Here is a 19,418-nt window from a genome sequence, read left to right as displayed (position 1 = left end):
GTTAGTTGCAAAGTGTGGTAGAGCTAGACATATGTTTTTTTTATGCTTCTAGGGTTGTAATGGGCAACGACTAATTTGTTGATCTCAATTGTCATATTGGAATCAAAAGTGGTTTGTCGTTTCTTCTGAATTGTCAATGTGTTATATATTTTATGCATTGGGTGAACATTTGATTCAACAATTAGGGTTGGATTGTCGTTTCCTCTGAATTGTTAATATGTTATATATTTTATTGCATTGGGTGAACATTTGATTCAACAATTGACATTAGTTTTTCTTAGTTGCAAAGTGGTAGAGCTAAGCATATGTTTTTTATGCTTCCAGTATTGTAATGGGCAACTACTTTGTCCTCTTATACCAAATGGTCATATGGGACAAAGCGGGGTATGACGTAACCACCCAATTTTCCTTATGTTATATTCTAGTTATTAACTGGTTGTTGATTATGAGCTTGACTAACAACAGATGTCGGTGCACGATTTTATAAAGGTACATGAAATTTGCACTATGTTGGAACAGAATGACTAGAAAGCATCGTTTGAAATTAAAAAACAAACTCCATTACAACATCTTCAGTACCAAACATTATGCATGTTATGCACGGTGCAACTAGTTAAAGTACTCTTAGCGCTCATAAACTCAATATATTTCAACACGAACATATCATAATCGCCTTTAAAGCAAAAGAAGAACCCAATATTGAAAGAATAAATTCGAGCATAATTGACAGTTTAAAGTAATAAAATCAATTTGGTATGTATGCTCACTCATTAGACTGTTGTGGAACATCCACACGTTCTATTGGCCATGGACACAACCAGTTTCGGTTGCAATCGTTTCCGTAAAAGCCGAATTCATAAAACTCTATAGTGTTCAAAACATTTAGAAGCGAAGTTGAAAGCGGGGCAAGTTCTTCCCTTAAGATCTCATCTAGAATAAATGAAACTATTGAATCGTACACTTTGATTTCATATTTAACGAGAGCAACCCAATACTTATACTTCGTCAACATACAAGAGGCATAAACCTTATACATACTCTGATAACTCATCACACACGTCGGAATCTCGTCGTTTATAACTTCGAGTAAACTGTTTCTAATTTTCCACCCGACCATCTTTTTTTTTTTCTTTTATTATCCACAAAGAAGGTATGGATGTGATTCTGACTTTGGTATCCTTTCATCTCAATTTACTGATCTTGGATTTAATAGATACAAGGATGCATATGTACTTAACAAAAAAACTCATAAATCAATGAACTCTATAGAATCTTGGGTCAAAATATGTTTGACATCACACAATGTTTTCCTAAACAGGAAAAAAAAAAATCAAAATATGTTATGTTAATCTGTGTGCTTCTAGATGGTGCCTTAACTTTGACCATTATCACACCACCCTATGTAGGACTCGACATGGAGACAATTTATTATCCATTCACCCAAGTCATAATCAAGATCTAAAGCTTTTTCAGAACAAGCAATCTAGATTGCTCACAGAGTACGATGAGGTTAAAGTCCTTGGTAGTAGAGCCTTTGGCGTTGTTGTCTCCTACAAGAGTAAGATAGATGAGACAACTTATGCAGTGAATAAAATTGCAATTAGAGATGAACAGGAATTCAAGTTTGCAGGTAAGAAGGGAGGTGTTGATCATGTCGCAACTGCAGCATCAACATATCGTACGGTACCATATGGTATGGCTTGAGCCATTTTTGGTTGGTCTAAACGATGTTGTGAATGATGATGATGGAGGGAGTTCACCAATCAACTACGTTGATCTCCCTCATCTATACATTCAAATGGAGTTGTGTGACAACATTTTAAAGGATATACTAGAGAATGATAAGATTATGACAGAGGATATGTGTTGGAACATTTTGGCAAACATTATGGTTGGTCTTATATATATGCATGCCCAAGGAATTATGCCTGGAGATCTCTCTCCTGCTAATATTTTTAGTGGTGATGTGTGGAAGATAGAAGACTTTTGACTAACTCGAAATGTGAATGATGAAAATGATGAAAAAGTGATTCAAATCATAGACATGAAACATATAAAGCACCAGATGAAATGGTGGATTGTGTTGTAGATATCTCCAGTGCAAGTATTCTACTGTTTGTGATGATGTTAAAAACGAAACTCATTACAGACGTGGAGATAGTAGCAATAATTGTAGCGTTGAAGAATCATAGGGGCCGGAGGAGTGGAATCATTATCCACAGTGGCAGTAAGTGATGCGGCTTGTGTAGAGGAGACTAGACTTAAGGCCTAATGTTGGGGATGTTCGAACCATTATCAATGTCACCTTACACTAGTCTCTCCAACGTTTGTTTTGTGTGTGCCTCCACATCATACTGTATATTGTCTCTATATTTGCATTTTTATTATAATTGAATGCCTTGATGAAACTTTGTGTACAAAGTCAGCAAAGCACCGCTTATGATGATCGCAACCCTCTAAGAAGTTATGAGCTCTTTTCCATCATAAACACCAAACTCAGCCCCCAACATAACGTACGGTACCATATGGTATGGCTTGAGCCATTTTTGGTTGGTCTAAACGATGTTGTGAATGATGATGATAGAGGGAGTTCACCAATCAACTACGTTGATCTCCCTCATCTACACATTCAAATGGAGTTGTGTGACAACATTTTAAAGGATATACTAGAGAATGATAAGATTATAACAGAGGATATGTGTTGGAACATTTTGGCAAACATTATGGTTGGTCTTATATATATGCATGCCTAAGAAATTATGCCTGGAGATCTCTCTCCTGCTAATATTTTTAGTGGTGATGTTGTGTGGAAGATAGAAGACTTTTGACTAACTCAAAATGTGAATGATGATAAAGTGATTCAAATCATAGACATGAAACATATAAAGCACCAGATGAAATGATGGATTGTGTTGTAGATATCTCCAGTGCAGGTATTCTACTGTTTGTGATGATGTTAAAAACGAAACTCATCACAGACGTGGAAATAGTAGCAATAATTGTAGCGTTGAAGAATCATAGGGGTCGGAAGAGTGGAATCATTATCCACAGTGGCAGTAAGTGATGCGGCTCGTGTAGAGGAGACTGGACTTAAGGCCTAATGTTGGGGATGTTCGAACCATTATCAATGTCACCTTACACTAGCCTCTCCAACGTCTGTTTTGTGTGTGCCTCCACACCATACTGTATATTGTCTCTATATTTGCATTTTTATTATAATTGAATGCCTTAATGAAACTTTGTGTACAAAGTCAGCAAAGCACCGCTTATGATGATCGCAATCCTCTAAGAAGTTATGAGCTCTTTTCCATCATAAACACCAAACTCAGCCCCCAACATATCGTACGGTACCATATGGTATGGCTTAAGCCATTTTTGGTTGGTCTAAACGATGTTGTGAATGATGATGATGGAGGGAGTTCACCAATCAACTACGTTGATCTCCCTCATCTATACATTCAAATGGAGTTGTGTGACAACATTTTAAAGGATATACTAGAGAATGATAAGATTATGACAGAGGATACGTGTTGGAACATTTTTGCAAACATCATGGTTGGTATGCATGCCCAAGGAATTATGCATGGAGATCTCTCTCCTGCTAATATTTTTAGGTGTGGTGATGTGTGGAAGATAGAAGACTTTTAACTAACTCGAAATGTGAATGATGAAAATGATGATAAAGTGATTCAAATCATAGACATGAAACATATAAAGCACCAGATGAAATGGTGGATTGTGTTGTAGATATCTCCAGTGCAGGTATTCTACTGTTCGTGATGATGTTAAAAACGAAACTCATCACAGACGTGGAAATAGTAGCAATAATTGTAGCGTTGAAGAATCATAGGGGCCGGAGGAGTGGAATCATTATCCACAGTGGCAGTAAGTGATGCGGCTTGTGTAGAGGAGACTAGACTTAAGGCCTAATGTTGGGGATGTTCGAACCATTATCAATGTCACCTTACACTAGTCTCTCCAACGTTTGTTTTGTGTGTGCCTCCACATCATACTGTATATTGTCTCTATATTTGCATTTTTATTATAATTGAATGCCTTGATGAAACTTTGTGTACAAAGTCAGCAAAGCACCGCTTATGATGATCGCAACCCTCTAAGAAGTTATGAGCTCTTTTCCATCATAAACACCAAACTCAGCCCCCAACATATCGTACGGTACCATATGGTATGGCTTGAGCCATTTTTGGTTGGTCTAAACGATGTTGTGAATGATGATGATGGAGGGAGTTCACCAATCAACTACGTTGATCTCTCTCATCTATACATTCAAATGGAGTTGTGTGAAAACATTTTAAAGGATATACTAGAGAATGACAAGATTATGGCAGATGATATGTGTTGGAACATTTTGGCAAACATTATGATTGGTCTTATATATATGCATGCCCAAGGAATTATGCATGGAGATCTCTCTCCTGCTAACACTTTTAGGTGTGGTGATGTGTGGAAGATAGAAGACTTTTGACTAACTCAAAATGTGAATGATGATAAAGTGATTCAAATCATAGACATGAAACATATAAAGCACCAGATGAAATGGTGGATTGTGTTGTAGATATCTCCAGTGCAGGTATTCTACTGTTCGTGATGATGTTAAAAACGAAACTCATCACAGACGTGAAAATAGTAGCAATAATTGTAGCGTTGAAGAATCATAGGGGCCGGAAGAGTGGAATCATTATCCACAGTGGCAATAAGTGATGCGGTTCGTGTAGAGGAGACTGGACTTAAGGCCTAATGTTAGGGATGTTCGAACCATTATCAATGTCACCTTACACTAGCCTCTCCAACGTCTGTTTTGTGTGTGCCTCCACACCATACCGTATATTGTCTCTATGTTTGCATTTTTATTATAATTGAATGCCTTGATGAAACTTTGTGTACAAAGTCAGCAAAGCACCGCTTATGATGATCGCAACCCTCTAAGAAGTTTTGAGCTCTTTTCCATCATAAACACCAAATTCAGCCCCCAACTCCCTAATATTCATGTTTTGATAATGATGATTGTTTCTATTTAGATTTGTTTGTGCTTGTTAACTGTGCTTTGGTAGTGTTGTGTAAGTCCTTGTTAGGTCAAGTCCAAATAAACCCTTATGAAGCTGCAAACTTCAGTGAAGAAAAAAAAAAGTATAGATATGATTATGTGAAATACAAAACAAAAGTTGTAAACATCTCCAAAAAAGCAAGTATGGATATAATGTGTCATTATTAAATGCATTCAGTCAAGGCCTATGACATACCATGAAAATTACATATGTGGTTGTTCAATCCGATACTTCTACAACCTCAAATTCTTGTTGTTGCTTTCGGAAGATATACAACCTTAAATCAATGTGTTGCACATGTTTTTATGGCCAATGTCAAAAACTTTATACATTAAAAGAAATGCATAATCAATTAAACTTACATCTCCTTGCAACAACCGTCGTCTTTGAAGAAAAGACCGAAAAATTCAATCACAGCTTCCACATAGCCAAATTTCATCAATAAACTGTGAATGTAAAAAAGTTTTAGATGAGAACATTTCAAATATATGTACACTCATGCCATCTTTCTCAAAAATATATACACTCATGTTATCTGAACTTGGAAACAGACATCGTAGTTCTCCATTGCAAAATACGCGGGACAACTGTCGAATCAACAATCTTCCAATAATTCAGGTCCGCCAACTTATGAATTAATTTGTATGCTCAAATATACACAATTCACAGGATATATGTCATTATTTAAGTTTTAAAGTTCACAAAGCATAACTAACATGAACATTATTAACACATACCTGGAAAGCATATGTCAATTCTTTAAAACTCAAACCAGGCCTTTGCCCTTCAACAAGCTTACCCTTCTTGCCCTTTTGATTTCTTTGACTTGTTCCCGTTAATTTACATGAAGCCTTACTTTTCCCCTTCCCTATTCGATCTTCCTTTTCACAGCTTTTGGGAAACTTTGTCGGTGCGGATAATAGACTATCTTGAGTTTTGTCAAAGGACACTGAACCCATGGATACTTGTTGAACACATCTAAGTCCTCTACAAGGGTCAGGTAATTGACATTAATGTTCAAATATTTGTCATTTTCCAAAATCACAAGCTCAGTAAAGCAAACAAGAGCTAACTTGTAGATGTCATTGCCTTCTGTGCACTTCACAAATGCATGTTCTTCATCTCAAAAATATATTTCCTTAAGTCTGATTTCATCATTGTCTCCACTGGAAATTTCAGACACTTTCCCAAAACGGAGCTCTGTGATCAAACAAAAATCTTGACGAGTGAGCTGAGAAATGTCGCACCCTATTAAGAAACTCAACCCAGCCAAGTCTTTCACACCTCACCCGCGGCGACTCGATGCAAGACAATCCCATGCACAATTTGGCCGCTAAACTGAATCTTATCAATATTTGCAAGATGACCAAAGCATGATTTGTTGAATTATTCTAATTGTTCTTTCATCAACTTCGCTCAAATTTTAGCTAGGCATGAATTCGCGTGTGAGCAGTTATTCACCCGTAAGACATATGCCTTTGATTCTGGTCATACTAGTTGCACGTTGGATTCCATTTCTTGAAATGATTCTTACACAAATACAAGATGAAATAACGTGAGCACGTATATATATATTTTTTCAGAAATGCATATTTTCAATAAGGGTTTGATTGATGATAGTGTATGAAGGTTTTCCTTCAATTAACAAGGTAAATGTATCTAAATTTTCAGAACACATGCCAAAGCTAGTAGAAAATGTAAACTGCAACTCAAATACAAGTTTATTTCTGGGTATTCTAATGGTGTGTATATATATACCTATAATTACCTCAAGACTTCATATAATGCATATAATACCATGAAAATCATATTAGTATGGGCTAAGGTAAGTGCATAAAACTTTTTTTTTTTTAAATCTCCAATGCACAATGTCTAAATACCATGCTAATTTGAGACTGTTATTAACAAAACTTGACTTGCACTTACTACCAGATACTTTATGCAATCAAATTTTAACCAAAAGAAAAATGAAAAATATGATTAATCAAATGTAATGGATCCTCAATCAGACAATGGAATATATAAATTTATTATCGTTGTTTCTTTTATTATGAAGCCAGTTTCTGATGTTAATTTATCCCCATATTTTTTTTATTATCAAATGTCTACCCTCTACTACATGGTCAGGCCTGTGGTTTGGGGTTCAATTCCTTAGGGTACTTATCTAACTATTTTCTTAAGTTGCTTACCTACCAATGATTGCCCCAGTTACATTACAAAGCGACTGCATTACACTACACAACTAATCAATCAGGCACATTACAAAAATTGACGAAATAGATGCGCTTAGGGATTGCTGACAAATCTCATCGACTTTAACATCATCAAAGATTATCTTGTTCCTTTCATTATTGACAATTTGTTACTCTGTAAATGCGTGTTACTAATATTTTATTGACATGATGTTCATTGAATTATTTTATATATATCCAAGCAAAAACTACAATGCAAGTGAACCACAAACACAAAATGCCAAATCCAACACCATTGACCACAAAAATAAGGGAAAACGGTAACTTTAACCCAAAAAAATTCCACTAAATTACTTGCAAATTACCAAATGTTGGTTCCACTTGAAACTTAGGGTTGTCTCAGCTCTCCTTCGTTGGAATATTCACACCTATCACTTCCGAAATGGAAGAATCGCAGTTTTGCTCCAAGGAATATGGCTTCGCCCCTTCCACTCAAACTAACTAATTTTTCAGGTAGAGTACGGAGTTGCCTTCAACCATCGTTAAGCTGGATTCCAAGCCAGTTTAGCAATGTTTCTTAGTGCTTTGGGTTTTTGTGTTCAAACGTCAACCTCGTGAGTGTTGAACTTGTTCAACCTTTGCTGAGTATTAATTTCGGGTTTGGGTTTCACCTACCCGGTTGTAAGTTAAGGGGGAAATTTGATCTCAACCATCCATATGGATCTAACTGTTGAATTTTGGGTCCTCATTTATTGCACTCAAATAAGGTTCCTCAAGAGAGAAAATTTTGGGTCTCTAAAGTAAATTGTGATAAGGCCCATTTGGAGCCCTTATTATGGATGGCCTTAGGACTTTTTTATTTTGCATTTTCTAGTACAAGTGATTGAGGAGATGGGTTTACACAAACATTCATTAGGTGCCTGGGGGTTTCGAACCTCTACCCACATTGGTAGAGGTAGAAGAGCTCAACTAACTGCTCCTTAGAACTTTTTTTAATACAAACAATAGTCTACATTACAAGGGAGAGAGGGTTTTTCACATATACACTACCAATGTGCCATGCAGGTGATCAGTTCACAATTGTATATCATTTTGTACCCTTCTAGCTTATGATTTGGTTATGTTATTGAGTCAAACGTGTGCTTTTAATCCCTTTTCTGTTTATCATTTAGTTCATTGGGCCTTAGGTAGCAATGGTGTCTTTGGATAAGAAAAGATGCAAAATGGTGCAAAAACGAGCAGACTGGGTTAGCAACTCATTTCGGCCTTAACATCTTTCTCCGAACTTGGATTGGCCCAAATAATATGTAGTTGGAAAGATGAGAGTCTGAACTTCAAGATGGACTACTCAAATGCATCAGATAATGAAGTTGAGCCCAATTCGTGAGCCCATATACACACCAGGCTCAGGATTGCAGTTTCCAGTTGTTGAGCCTTGGATACTTTCTTTGAGCCATGTGACTCACCACAGCTTTCCTTGACTTTAGACCTGACATGTTGAGCAATTTAGGGAGGTGTGTCAGCTACTCAAGTGCAAAGGAGTCACTCCATTGACCAAGAATTCACGCCAGCCATCCTATATCACTTGATTCAGCCCAAAATCATGGTACAACTCCAACAAGCCTTCCTTCCATTTCCTACGAATTTGTTCTTTCTCTGCCATCACCAACCACCCAAACTCATCCCAAAATCACCTCTTTAGTTGCCATACTCTAGACATGAGAAAGTTCTTGGAGTAGCATTAGACGTGGAGAAGCACCTGGAGAAGCCTTGGAAACCACAAGCAACTTCAGAATTGGGTTTCTCTACTCTTATTGCATTCAATATGTTTTCTCATTTTTGCTTAAGTTTCATTTCCATTATGAGTAGCTAAATTCATAACTAGGGCTATGATGTAACCTAACATGAATATTCTGGGTTTATAAGTTGAAGTTTTGAGTTTCAAGTTTGATTCATGATTCATATTCCTATTCTTTATGCTTATCAGTTAATATGCTTGTTTGGATGATTGATCACCATTAGAACTTGTATATTAGCTACCTTGGTTTGAATCAAGAGTAGACACCATGCTTTGATTTGAATTGAACTATGAATAAGAAAAGTATGTATGGACATTCGACAATAGGGATTAGATACATGCTTGGTTGTTTAAATTGTTCTTCTATGCTTAATGGGTTCCTAATGCTTAATTTAGATTAGACAACAAATGATCAAGTTAGGGAATTAGGAGCACAAGGTTAGGACCAGACACCATGGCCTAATCATACTTTAGCTAGAATCAATCTTTGAATCCGAATGAGACTTGTCACTTGACTCCTTATAACCCAGAATTGAATTGTTATGGTGAATCGAATGCCCTAGTCTCCCAATCTGTTTTCCAGCCTACAAAAGTACTCTTTGTTACATTTGTTCACTTTGCTTTTGTTTGAAATTTCGTTTTGCCTCATTTGTTCAACAATTACAATCACTCTTGCTTTAAATTCTATTTTAGACTTAACCTCCTACTTTCTTGAATTTGGTAATCTAAGTACATAACTAATTTTAACTTCTCAGTCCTCGTGGGTACGACCTCGTACTTGTCTTGCTATACTACTAATTGGCCCGTACAATTGCGAGTTAACATTTTAACAACAGCAGGTTTGAACCTGAGACTTTTCTATATGTACACATTGGTAGACCCGAGAACCCTCTTGTTTTGGCCAGGATTTGTATTAAAAAAATAGGCGTTGTGCTGACAAAATAGCAACATACTTCATTTAGCCTTTTCATCGAGCACCTGGAGTGCACCACCCAACCTGAGCAAATGTGCAATGTGTGGCATCTACAATGCTTTTACTGGTCATATGAGATATCATGCAGTTACACCTCTTTACACCTTAATAGATCTGCCACTGTATGTACATCCCAATTAATTTAATATACGACCCTATATTATTTATGAAGAACAAAACAAATTTTTTTCTTTTGTCGGAAAAATATCAATAGTAACAAATTTTTTTTTTTTTAGTAAATATCACGAGGTGTCCCCACATTCGAAGGGTAGAATTAATCCCCGCTCGGAGTTCGGCTTGCTCCTAGCCACAAAGTGCTTCCAACGGATTTTGAACCCCTATCATTGAGGCACCAGGTAGCTCGCCATTTGAAGATGACAGTTTACCAACTGCATCATACCTTTATGAACCGCACCACACCTTATGGTTGTAACAAATTATTTTTTTATTAAGAGGTTTAACGGACTACAATTACGTGGCAGCTAATGTGTTTAAGTCATTTCAATTTTGTGTTTATGTCGCGTCAGTTAAAATTGATTGGTGTAGTTATATTTACAATTATCTTTTATTAATTTATGGTCTTTTGTTAATTTCTTATTACCTCTCAACTTCTCATCCCTCTTAATTACTGTCTCTCCTCTCTAACCTGCACTACTTTTGTCCTCCCCTTTATTCTCCTCCCTTAATTGATTCAACCACGGCTATTGCAAAAGGACCATAAACAGAATTGTTTTTTTCCATATTCAAATCCTATTTGTCATTCAAACGATGGTGTTTAACTTCGTAATTAGCTACCAACTGTTTATTGACCACACAAAAAACAGAAGCTATTAACTGTTAGTGTTGCGGATGCAACGAATTATTCGACCTTATACGTATAAAAAAAATCCTCTAAAATATATGATATGTTACGTTGTCAAACCTTGAATTCAAACTATTGACCGGATAGATGATATTCTCAGCATTCATTTAATTAATTATCAAACATAGACGTGCTCATAGTAATCGAACACATCGCATGCATGCAGGCTCTAATGGGAAACAAAATCCGAGCAGCATCACCATCTTTTGCTTCTTCTTCTTCTCCTTCACGTACATGTCTATGCTCTCCTTCCACACATCCAGGCTCATTCCGATGCAGCCTGCACAAGGGGAGGGGCCCACAAGCTGGGAAATCAAGCAGTTCTACAATCACAGCCGTCCATCATGTTAACAACCAATCCACGAAGATGAAGATGATGAAGAAACTGATGATGACCAACTCCAAAGCACACCTTCTCAATGCCTTTCTCAAACTGATGATCAAGCCCTCCAGCCATCACCTTCAAAGGAGGATGAATTTCAAGCCCAGGCCCACCAGGTTTTGTTTGATGAACGTATAGAAAACATGGTGACGGGCTCCTATAGGCTGTAATGTATTGCTATTGTCTTAAATATATTTAATAGTTAATTAATTTTAGGATTAGAAAAGATTCTTTTCAATTTCTTCTCTTGGTCCTAATTCTCATGATTAATAAGTTCTTGAGAAAGTTTTGCCCTTTTTTTAACCCAGTTTCTAATAAATAAATAAAATTTATAATCAAATAGCAAATTTTCCATTTTCGCCTGCAAAACTCTCCATTATTCCACAAAATTATTTGGGATTAGAACAGATTGTGTTAAGCTCTCGATTATTCCAGATATTGTGTGTATCAAGAACACATACATATTTTTTTTTGTTTTTAAAAAAAAATTATTTCTATTAGTTATTCTATGTATTTATGTAAAGAAATGTAACTATTTTTCTCTTTGTTTGTTAACATATACGGAAGTAAAAAGTGTGTGAATCTCAATTAAACCATAATTTATAAATCCTACAATTTATAATGACTTTGTCAACAGGGTCTAGCCTAATAAAAAATGACATTGATTTATAATATCAGTGGTCTCAAATTCAAACCTCCATGATACATTGGAACTGTGTACATATGACAAAAACTCCCTCCTTCATAACTTTGGAAACAACAAAAAATTATACGTTGTTGTTTTCAAATTCGTTTTTTTAGTCATTTTGATTATTCGACTCTTCATTTTTTTTGAAATAATTGTATCTAAATTGATGATTTTTTTTTTCAAATTTACGTAATTGTGACGAAATGATCAAATTTGAACAACTGCTAGAATTGCAGGACCAAAGTGACTTTCTTTTTTCTTGTAACGAGGTTCATAATACAATGATTAGGAGGAAAAGAAGATGCACATGCTTGATCAAATACATGAATTTAAATCTTCTGCAAGCAAAGAACTCAACCGTAATTGCTCCTCCTCAATCCATGTGAAAAAACCAGCGTTCTTAATAGCATATTATGACTTAAATAACTAAAATAAAACTCGGATGTAAATTTAAAAACTAAATTAAATTGTATTAAACACATTTGCTGGTTGGGCCATGCCATTGCCACCTTGTTCTCCTGATCATTCCTATGGTCGGCACGTAAATCAAAACAAAAGTCGCCGCCTTCTAATCTTTAATAATACAAAAACCCCAACACCGGCACGGCAGCTTTGTGGTCCTCAAACCGTTCCCAAGTAAGCGCCAGGTGTCCAACAAAACATAATCTAAGCGCCAGGTGTAGGCAGGCCATACCCAATGTTTGTTTGGCCATAGAAACTTCCAAAATCCCAGGATCATAACTTGATGCCGTTGGAAGCTGGCACTTACCTTATTAATTAAATAATTGTTCAATGAATTTTCCAAAAAAGAAAAAAATTGTATCATGAAATATTAATGAAATAATTGTTCAAAACCCTCCGTCTGAATGGGGGAAAACAATTCAGAATTTAATTAAAAGTTGAGAATTTAAGAGGAAAAATTGACAATTCCTTTGTTTGGCAAGTTAAGCGTGGAATTTATTAAATGACGCGCCGAAAAAACCATAGAAATTGGAGCATCAAATTCCTGAGTTTAATTTCCATCAAAATAGGGGTCATTTCACAATTTTCATAGTGCCACTTATAAAATTCTGTCATTTACAAAATTCAACATACATAAATCCAAACACTGAAATCTTCAGTTGCCAGAAATTGAAATAATAGAAATCGAAATTCCATCATTTTAAATTTCTACGTAATTTTCAATTTCTTCATCCAAACAGAGGAAATTAAAAATGTTTTGGTCAATTAACCTAGTTGAATGAAAAGAAAAAATGTTTTAGCTTAAGTCAATTATAAACCTCTTTTTAGTTTTAGAGTAAATATAGGCTTTTTTTTATACAATATTTGGGTCTTACATAATATTAATATAGTACAATTTTTTCTAATGGAACATACATATATGTATATATAGAGGTTTATACAAATTGGGGCCCTCTCAATTTGGAGGCCCTAGTCTGCCGCTTTGCCCGCCTGTACCTAGGGCCTCCCTTAGTGCTAGCTAGTGTCTCCATGGTTGTCATGGACGAAACCAAAAAAATTTGACGAAAAGTATAGTTAGTGTTCTTGCTATTGAGTGTAGAATGTCTTGTGGTACAAGGTCTAATTTTTTTATTTTTTTATTTTTAGAGAAATTCTATGATTGCATTCATAATTTAGCCAAAAAAGTCGCTAGCCACAAAGGGCCAATACAAACTAGCCACAAAAGGGCTATTACAATAACGGAGCGGTCTAATATCAAAATTAAGACAATCTGGTGTGTCTCCACTAACGATCAGGCAGGATCGAAGAAACTCTGGCATAGACATCCCAACTAAGATTGCAAACTTAGAATAATAAAAAAAAGATAAAGCTTGAAAAAATCAAGTCATAACAATACAAATAAAACTCTCACAAAGGAGAGATGAAAGCTCTCACAAAGGAGAGATGAAAAATTCTCACAAAAGGAGAGATGAAAACTACACAGAGAACCCAAAGAGTCTCTGCAACTTATTCCAAACATAAAGAAATTGCAAAAAAGATGGTGGTGGAGATCCGACGCTGAGCCGCAGCCGCCTATAATGGTTGTATGAAAATCATAACAAAACTAAGACAAATAGGGAAAACCCTTTGTTTCTGAAAATGAGGGAAGAGGTGAAAGGAGGAAGAGAATAGGGGAGAGGGGGGAAGAACAATGACTTCCTCCCCCCTCAAAGTGGAAAAGGCTCTAAGAGTGTTTTTTGGGAGAAAGGGGGCTAGTATTTTTTGGAAGAAAGGGGGCTAGGGTACAAGGTCTAATTAGAGTGAGGTGCGAGATTTAATTTGAGTGAGCTACATTTAAAATAAGCAATGTAAATAGTTTTTTGTCTATTGAAAAGGAGAAAAACTTAGTTGAAACGGGAATAACATTATTTTGTTATCTTCAACCAATAATGTTATGTCATGTGCAAGTGTTATCACGCGTGTAATAACATTATTGATCGATAATAGCAAAATAGTGATATCCACATAACATATAAGTCTTTCTCGTTGAAAAGATACTGGGGTTACAACCAACAAAAGCAAAATAATCATCAAATAAAAATAAAATCACTCATTTCACCTTCCTATTTTATGAGGCATCACGCATATTGAAATGACAAGTATAATTAAAAAGTGGTTCATTCCAAAAAATTAATATTAATATTAATATTAATACAAATTTGTTCAAATTTATATTTCAAAATCTGGCTTTCTGTACAAGAATTTAAACAATAGGTGGTTCGGTGATACGAAAGGGACAGAGAACTAAGAAAACCAGTGGGAGGGCTGACAATTAATCAATAGATCATGATGATGCTGATATTTCATTGTTTCTGTGGCTTTCCCGCCATTACATTGAGCACCATGTTGATATTACACAAACGCGCCAAATTTGGCGCTTGATGAAACTCAAAAGATTTGTAAATTACAATTATAGTTCATCTCGCGCGAGTTTCTTGATTATTTTTTCCCCAAAAAAAAAAATTTAATTGAGTCTCTTCAAAATATAGCTTTATAAATATATAAATACATAAAATTTGGATGAAATGTGATGGGAATGAATAGGTATGAGATTGACGACTCTTCTTTAATCCATTTAATTACTGATTTTTCAAGTATTTGATTACAAATTATGATGCAAAAGCTACATATTATTTTTTGTTTCCTATGTGTTAAAGGGATAAAATGTTACGAATAATTTCGATACTTGAAAGGTTAGGGTTTTGTGCGTTATCCCTATCTCAACTAACTTCCTCTATTTTCGAATAGTTTTCATCTAATTTTTCATTTACTAGTTTACCCTTTACATCAAAATCAAATTATTATTTTTTAACATTATTTTTGAAGCTTTAATAAATATAGATTAATGATATTTTTAATATTAAATTGCACTTGCACCATATAGATTAATGATTTTTGAACTTAATTATACACTTAACCCTAAAATAAATGCATTGAGAAAAACAAAAAAACACTAAAAAGAAATGCAATAAAACTTTCGGGCGCGTGGAAGTAGATGAAATTAACAATGGGCCCATAGCTTCCCATAGCTATTGCCCATTGGATCCGAGAACGATGCCTTACCGTTCGGCGGTTTCTAACCCACAATCCAACTCCGAAACACAATGAAATTACAACTCGCCCACTCCCCCACAGACCACTATATATACCCCCCTCGATTCTCTTTAGGTTTTTACCAAACAAACCACCCAACGGCGCTTTCCAAAATTCACACACCGAAATTCGAATACTCAAATTCCTCTCTCTCTCTCTCTCTCTCTCTCTCTCTCTCATATCACAAAATCGTCTCTGTTGCTCTCACCACTGTACAACAATGGCCGTGGCGTCGTCGAGATCAAGATCGAACACGTACTCGTGTCGCAAATCGCAGCCGTTGTTTTCCTCGTCGTCCTCGGGCTTCGCTTCGTCCACCTCCTCCAGCTTCTCCTCCGCCACGTCGACGTTCTTCAATCGCTCTGGCTCCCCCACGCGCCTCTCCGTTTACGACCGCTCGCCGTCCCAGTCGTCGTCGTCTTTGCGGTTCGAGAACCGCTCGGGCTCTCCGGGCCGTTCTATTTCGGTGCAGAACCACTTTAACCACAGCAACAAGAATAACTACAAGAACGTCCCTACCAGCAAGAAGACGTGCCTTTGTTCCCCTACGACGCACCCGGGCTCGTTCCGATGCGCCCTGCACAAGAACTCGCCACGTGGCGGAGCGGCTCACCACTTGAATAGTAACGACCAAACGTCGTCGTATCACTCGACTATCAGACTGAACTACAGAAGGTCGGCGATGAAAAACTCGCTGGTGAGAATCGGAGGGGTTGAAGGGGACTTGGTGAAGAGGGCTTTGTCGGCTCTGATCAGGCCTTCTTCGCACAGTCAGCGGCGCCGAGTTGATTTTCAGCCCAAGCCAAGCCGACTCTCCGTAATGTCCAAAGCTTCCGACGACGACGACGACGACGTTTAAGTCCCGATTCTTGATTCTTTGTTTTGTTGTGGTGAAGTTAAGGTTTAGGGGCAGTTTGGACATAAGAGCGAGTTAACGGTTGAGTTGACTCAGAAATCGTTCACCAGTTTTTTTTCGTGAAGGATGATAGGATGATGATAGCACTGTAGATGATGAATTTCTTTTTTCTGGGATTTAATAGCCAGATTATTTTTTTTTTAAATTCATTTTTGTAAATTTGATTTTTATTCCACGAATTGTTCTTTAAATTTGATTTGGGTGTTGGCAGATGAAATTGTGATGGGTTTTTTTGGTTGCAAATTGATGCTCATTTGAGATTCAGATTATGGGTTCTAACTGTATTGTGCTGTTGTTTATTTTTAATTTTAGTTTTTTTTAAAACAATTTATATTTACCAATATTATAAATAAATTGATCATGGGTAAGCAAACATGTACATGTTTGAGACGTTTGAGAACAAGACATGAGTACAAAAGATAAATATTTCCTTTGGGTAATTTTTCTGACAAATTAAAGAAATGTTGTAAACATGTTAAAAGTCAACTCTATTTTTATTGGAAATTAAACTCGAAAAGGGACGGACACAATATTGGCCTCACATCTGAAAAAAAAGTTGTATTGAAAATTTGGAAATTTGATTGTGTTATAAAAATAACCTGGAATATGTACGAATATTGAGTTGACTCAGAGTTCGGATCACTGCATGGATTCATTCTTCAGATGTTCATTCTAAAGAAATAAAATCCCTTATGAACAAAGGGTTATAAAAGAAAGAAAAAAAACAAAAATTGTGATATTGATTGCAAGGTAAGGTAAGCAATCAAGGAAGGAAGCTGGTGGGAGCAAACAACAAGCTCTCATTTCTCCTAGTCTATAAAGACCTCAGGAGATTGGAGCATAAGGTCACCTTCACAGTTCCCTAATGCAGCGGAAACGTGATCAGGGATAGTCTCGCTTCCTGAATGGATGATCAGAGATAGTCTTGCTTCTCGGGCATATTGAGTGCTCACTGATGAGAAAAACAAGTAGATATCGCATCACTAGGTATGGAGAAAACTAGATGTCTTCTGCAAAGAAAATTTCGTTAGTAACACATTTATACACAAATACAATGAATAGGTAGAACCGGTGAATTTCAAATTAACCATAGGAAAATTGCGAGATTCTCGGGATACTTTTGAAAAAGTAGCTCCGTGAAATCCGTAAAGCAAGATCGGCTTTGAAAATAATACTTGAAAACGCCGAAAGTGCCGACATGCATTATCAGAGGCCACGTGAAGTTTTGGACTCTGGGAAAGAAAAAGATAATATGGGGATCTGAGATAATATTGGGATCCTGGAAACTGTAGCCATATTTCCTCCTATAGATATGGCCTTTGCAAAACTTGATTGGAGCAACTGCGTTTCAACTTGCTCATTTCCTCTTATAATAATTGCGCACATTCTTAAAATTTGCACCTGTGGTTTTTTACGTCTTTTCAAAATGACGGTTTGGAACCTTGTGCCTTATAGGTTCAAATAACCACATCGACTTTTCCAAATTTCATATTTCAACGTATGGGAGCCCGGAACTTTTGTCTTGGGCTAAACACAAACTCAGAATTTATTTGCCCTTTTCAAATGGACATGAAATATGAATTGAGTAAAAGTCATGATAATATCACAATATAGTAGTGAAGAGCATTAACTACTATATACCCACAACTTCAAGTTCAGGATCTCTCATATATTTGGATCAATGGGCTTCCGGCCCAAATATAACAAAATATGTGGGGAGCCTCAATTCATTATTTGAGGTTTATATTAATATTATCCATTTCGCGGTGTATTCTTAACAACCGGAATTCACAAAATATATTTCTTCCTTGAGGTGTCGATTATAACAAAATCGAACTTTATTAAATTCATCATCTTCTTATGCCAAAGAAATATGTGGCGTACCACAATTTGCAATACTACCTCAAGGGTTGTCCATTTAATTGTTGGAACTTCAGGTTCTCAACACTGTTAGATTTTGAACTTCAGGCCAAAATCACATATTCTCATGGTATGGACATTCTTACAATTTTCTGTACATATTTCTGGACTTCAAGCCCTTACATAATTGTCCATATTTTGAATAACTTCTGGCATCTCATTTAATTGCTCATCCATGAGTTTAAGGAACTGCAGGTTCCCTTTTGTATATAGTGACGGTTTACCCAAAATGGTTAATATTTATGCATACGTCACTATTCATGTGAATAGTACTATTCATCAAGTCATGAATACGTATCTATTCATCTGCCAGTACAGTTATCATCCATGTGTACGGCACCATGAAACTACAGGTTCCCTTTTGTATATAGTGACGATTTACCCAAAATGGTTCATATTTATGCATACGTCACTATTCATGTGAATAGTACTATTCATCAAGTCATGAATACGTATCTATTCATCTGCCAGTACAGTTATCATCAATGTGTACGGCATTATGAACCAATACGGTACTGTTACATCATTAAGGAACCCCAGATCCTTATTTACATGTCAGGGATCAAGGACCCTCAAGTCCAATCACATGTTTACAAATATAGTACCGGAGAGACTGTCAGCTCTTATATTAACATCATCATCAAGGATCTTCAAGTCCTGATGTAATTGTATGATGAGGATCAAGAAACTTCTGGTCCTGATCTATATACTGTAAAAAAAAAACTCATCATACAGCACATTTAGTCCATAAAATAAATTGCTGGTAAATAAATTACTGGTATGGACGATAAACCCGCACCACACTTTAAATAAATGTAAATGTGCAGAAAATTAAATTCATAAAGTTAAGGTGCTTGTATGGGCATTAATTCTGCTCCATACATTTAAATAAAAGTAAAGGCGTGGACGATAAACCCGCACCACCCTTTTAAATAAATGTAAATGTGCGGTAAATTAAATGCATAAATTAAATTGCTTGCTGTATGGACGTTAATCCCGCACCATACCTTAAATAAAATTAAATGTG

General features: G+C 36.1%; 1 protein-coding gene across 1 annotated transcript; it reads left to right on the top strand.

Moving 5' to 3' along the window:
- Window positions 1,691-16,755, top strand: LOC109947959. Its single transcript, XM_020559839.1, has 2 exons — window positions 1,691-1,891; window positions 15,482-16,755. The coding sequence occupies exons 1-2, from the start codon at window positions 1,691-1,693 to the stop codon at window positions 16,412-16,414; spliced, it is 1,134 nt and encodes a 377-aa protein (XP_020415428.1). The 3' UTR covers window positions 16,415-16,755.

The sequence above is a fragment of the Prunus persica genome, chromosome G3, assembly GCF_000346465.2.
Source record: "Prunus persica cultivar Lovell chromosome G3, Prunus_persica_NCBIv2, whole genome shotgun sequence".
Taxonomy (NCBI): domain Eukaryota; kingdom Viridiplantae; phylum Streptophyta; class Magnoliopsida; order Rosales; family Rosaceae; genus Prunus; species Prunus persica.
Note: the sequence above shows the minus strand (reverse complement) of the source record. Positions and strands in the feature narration are given on the sequence as shown.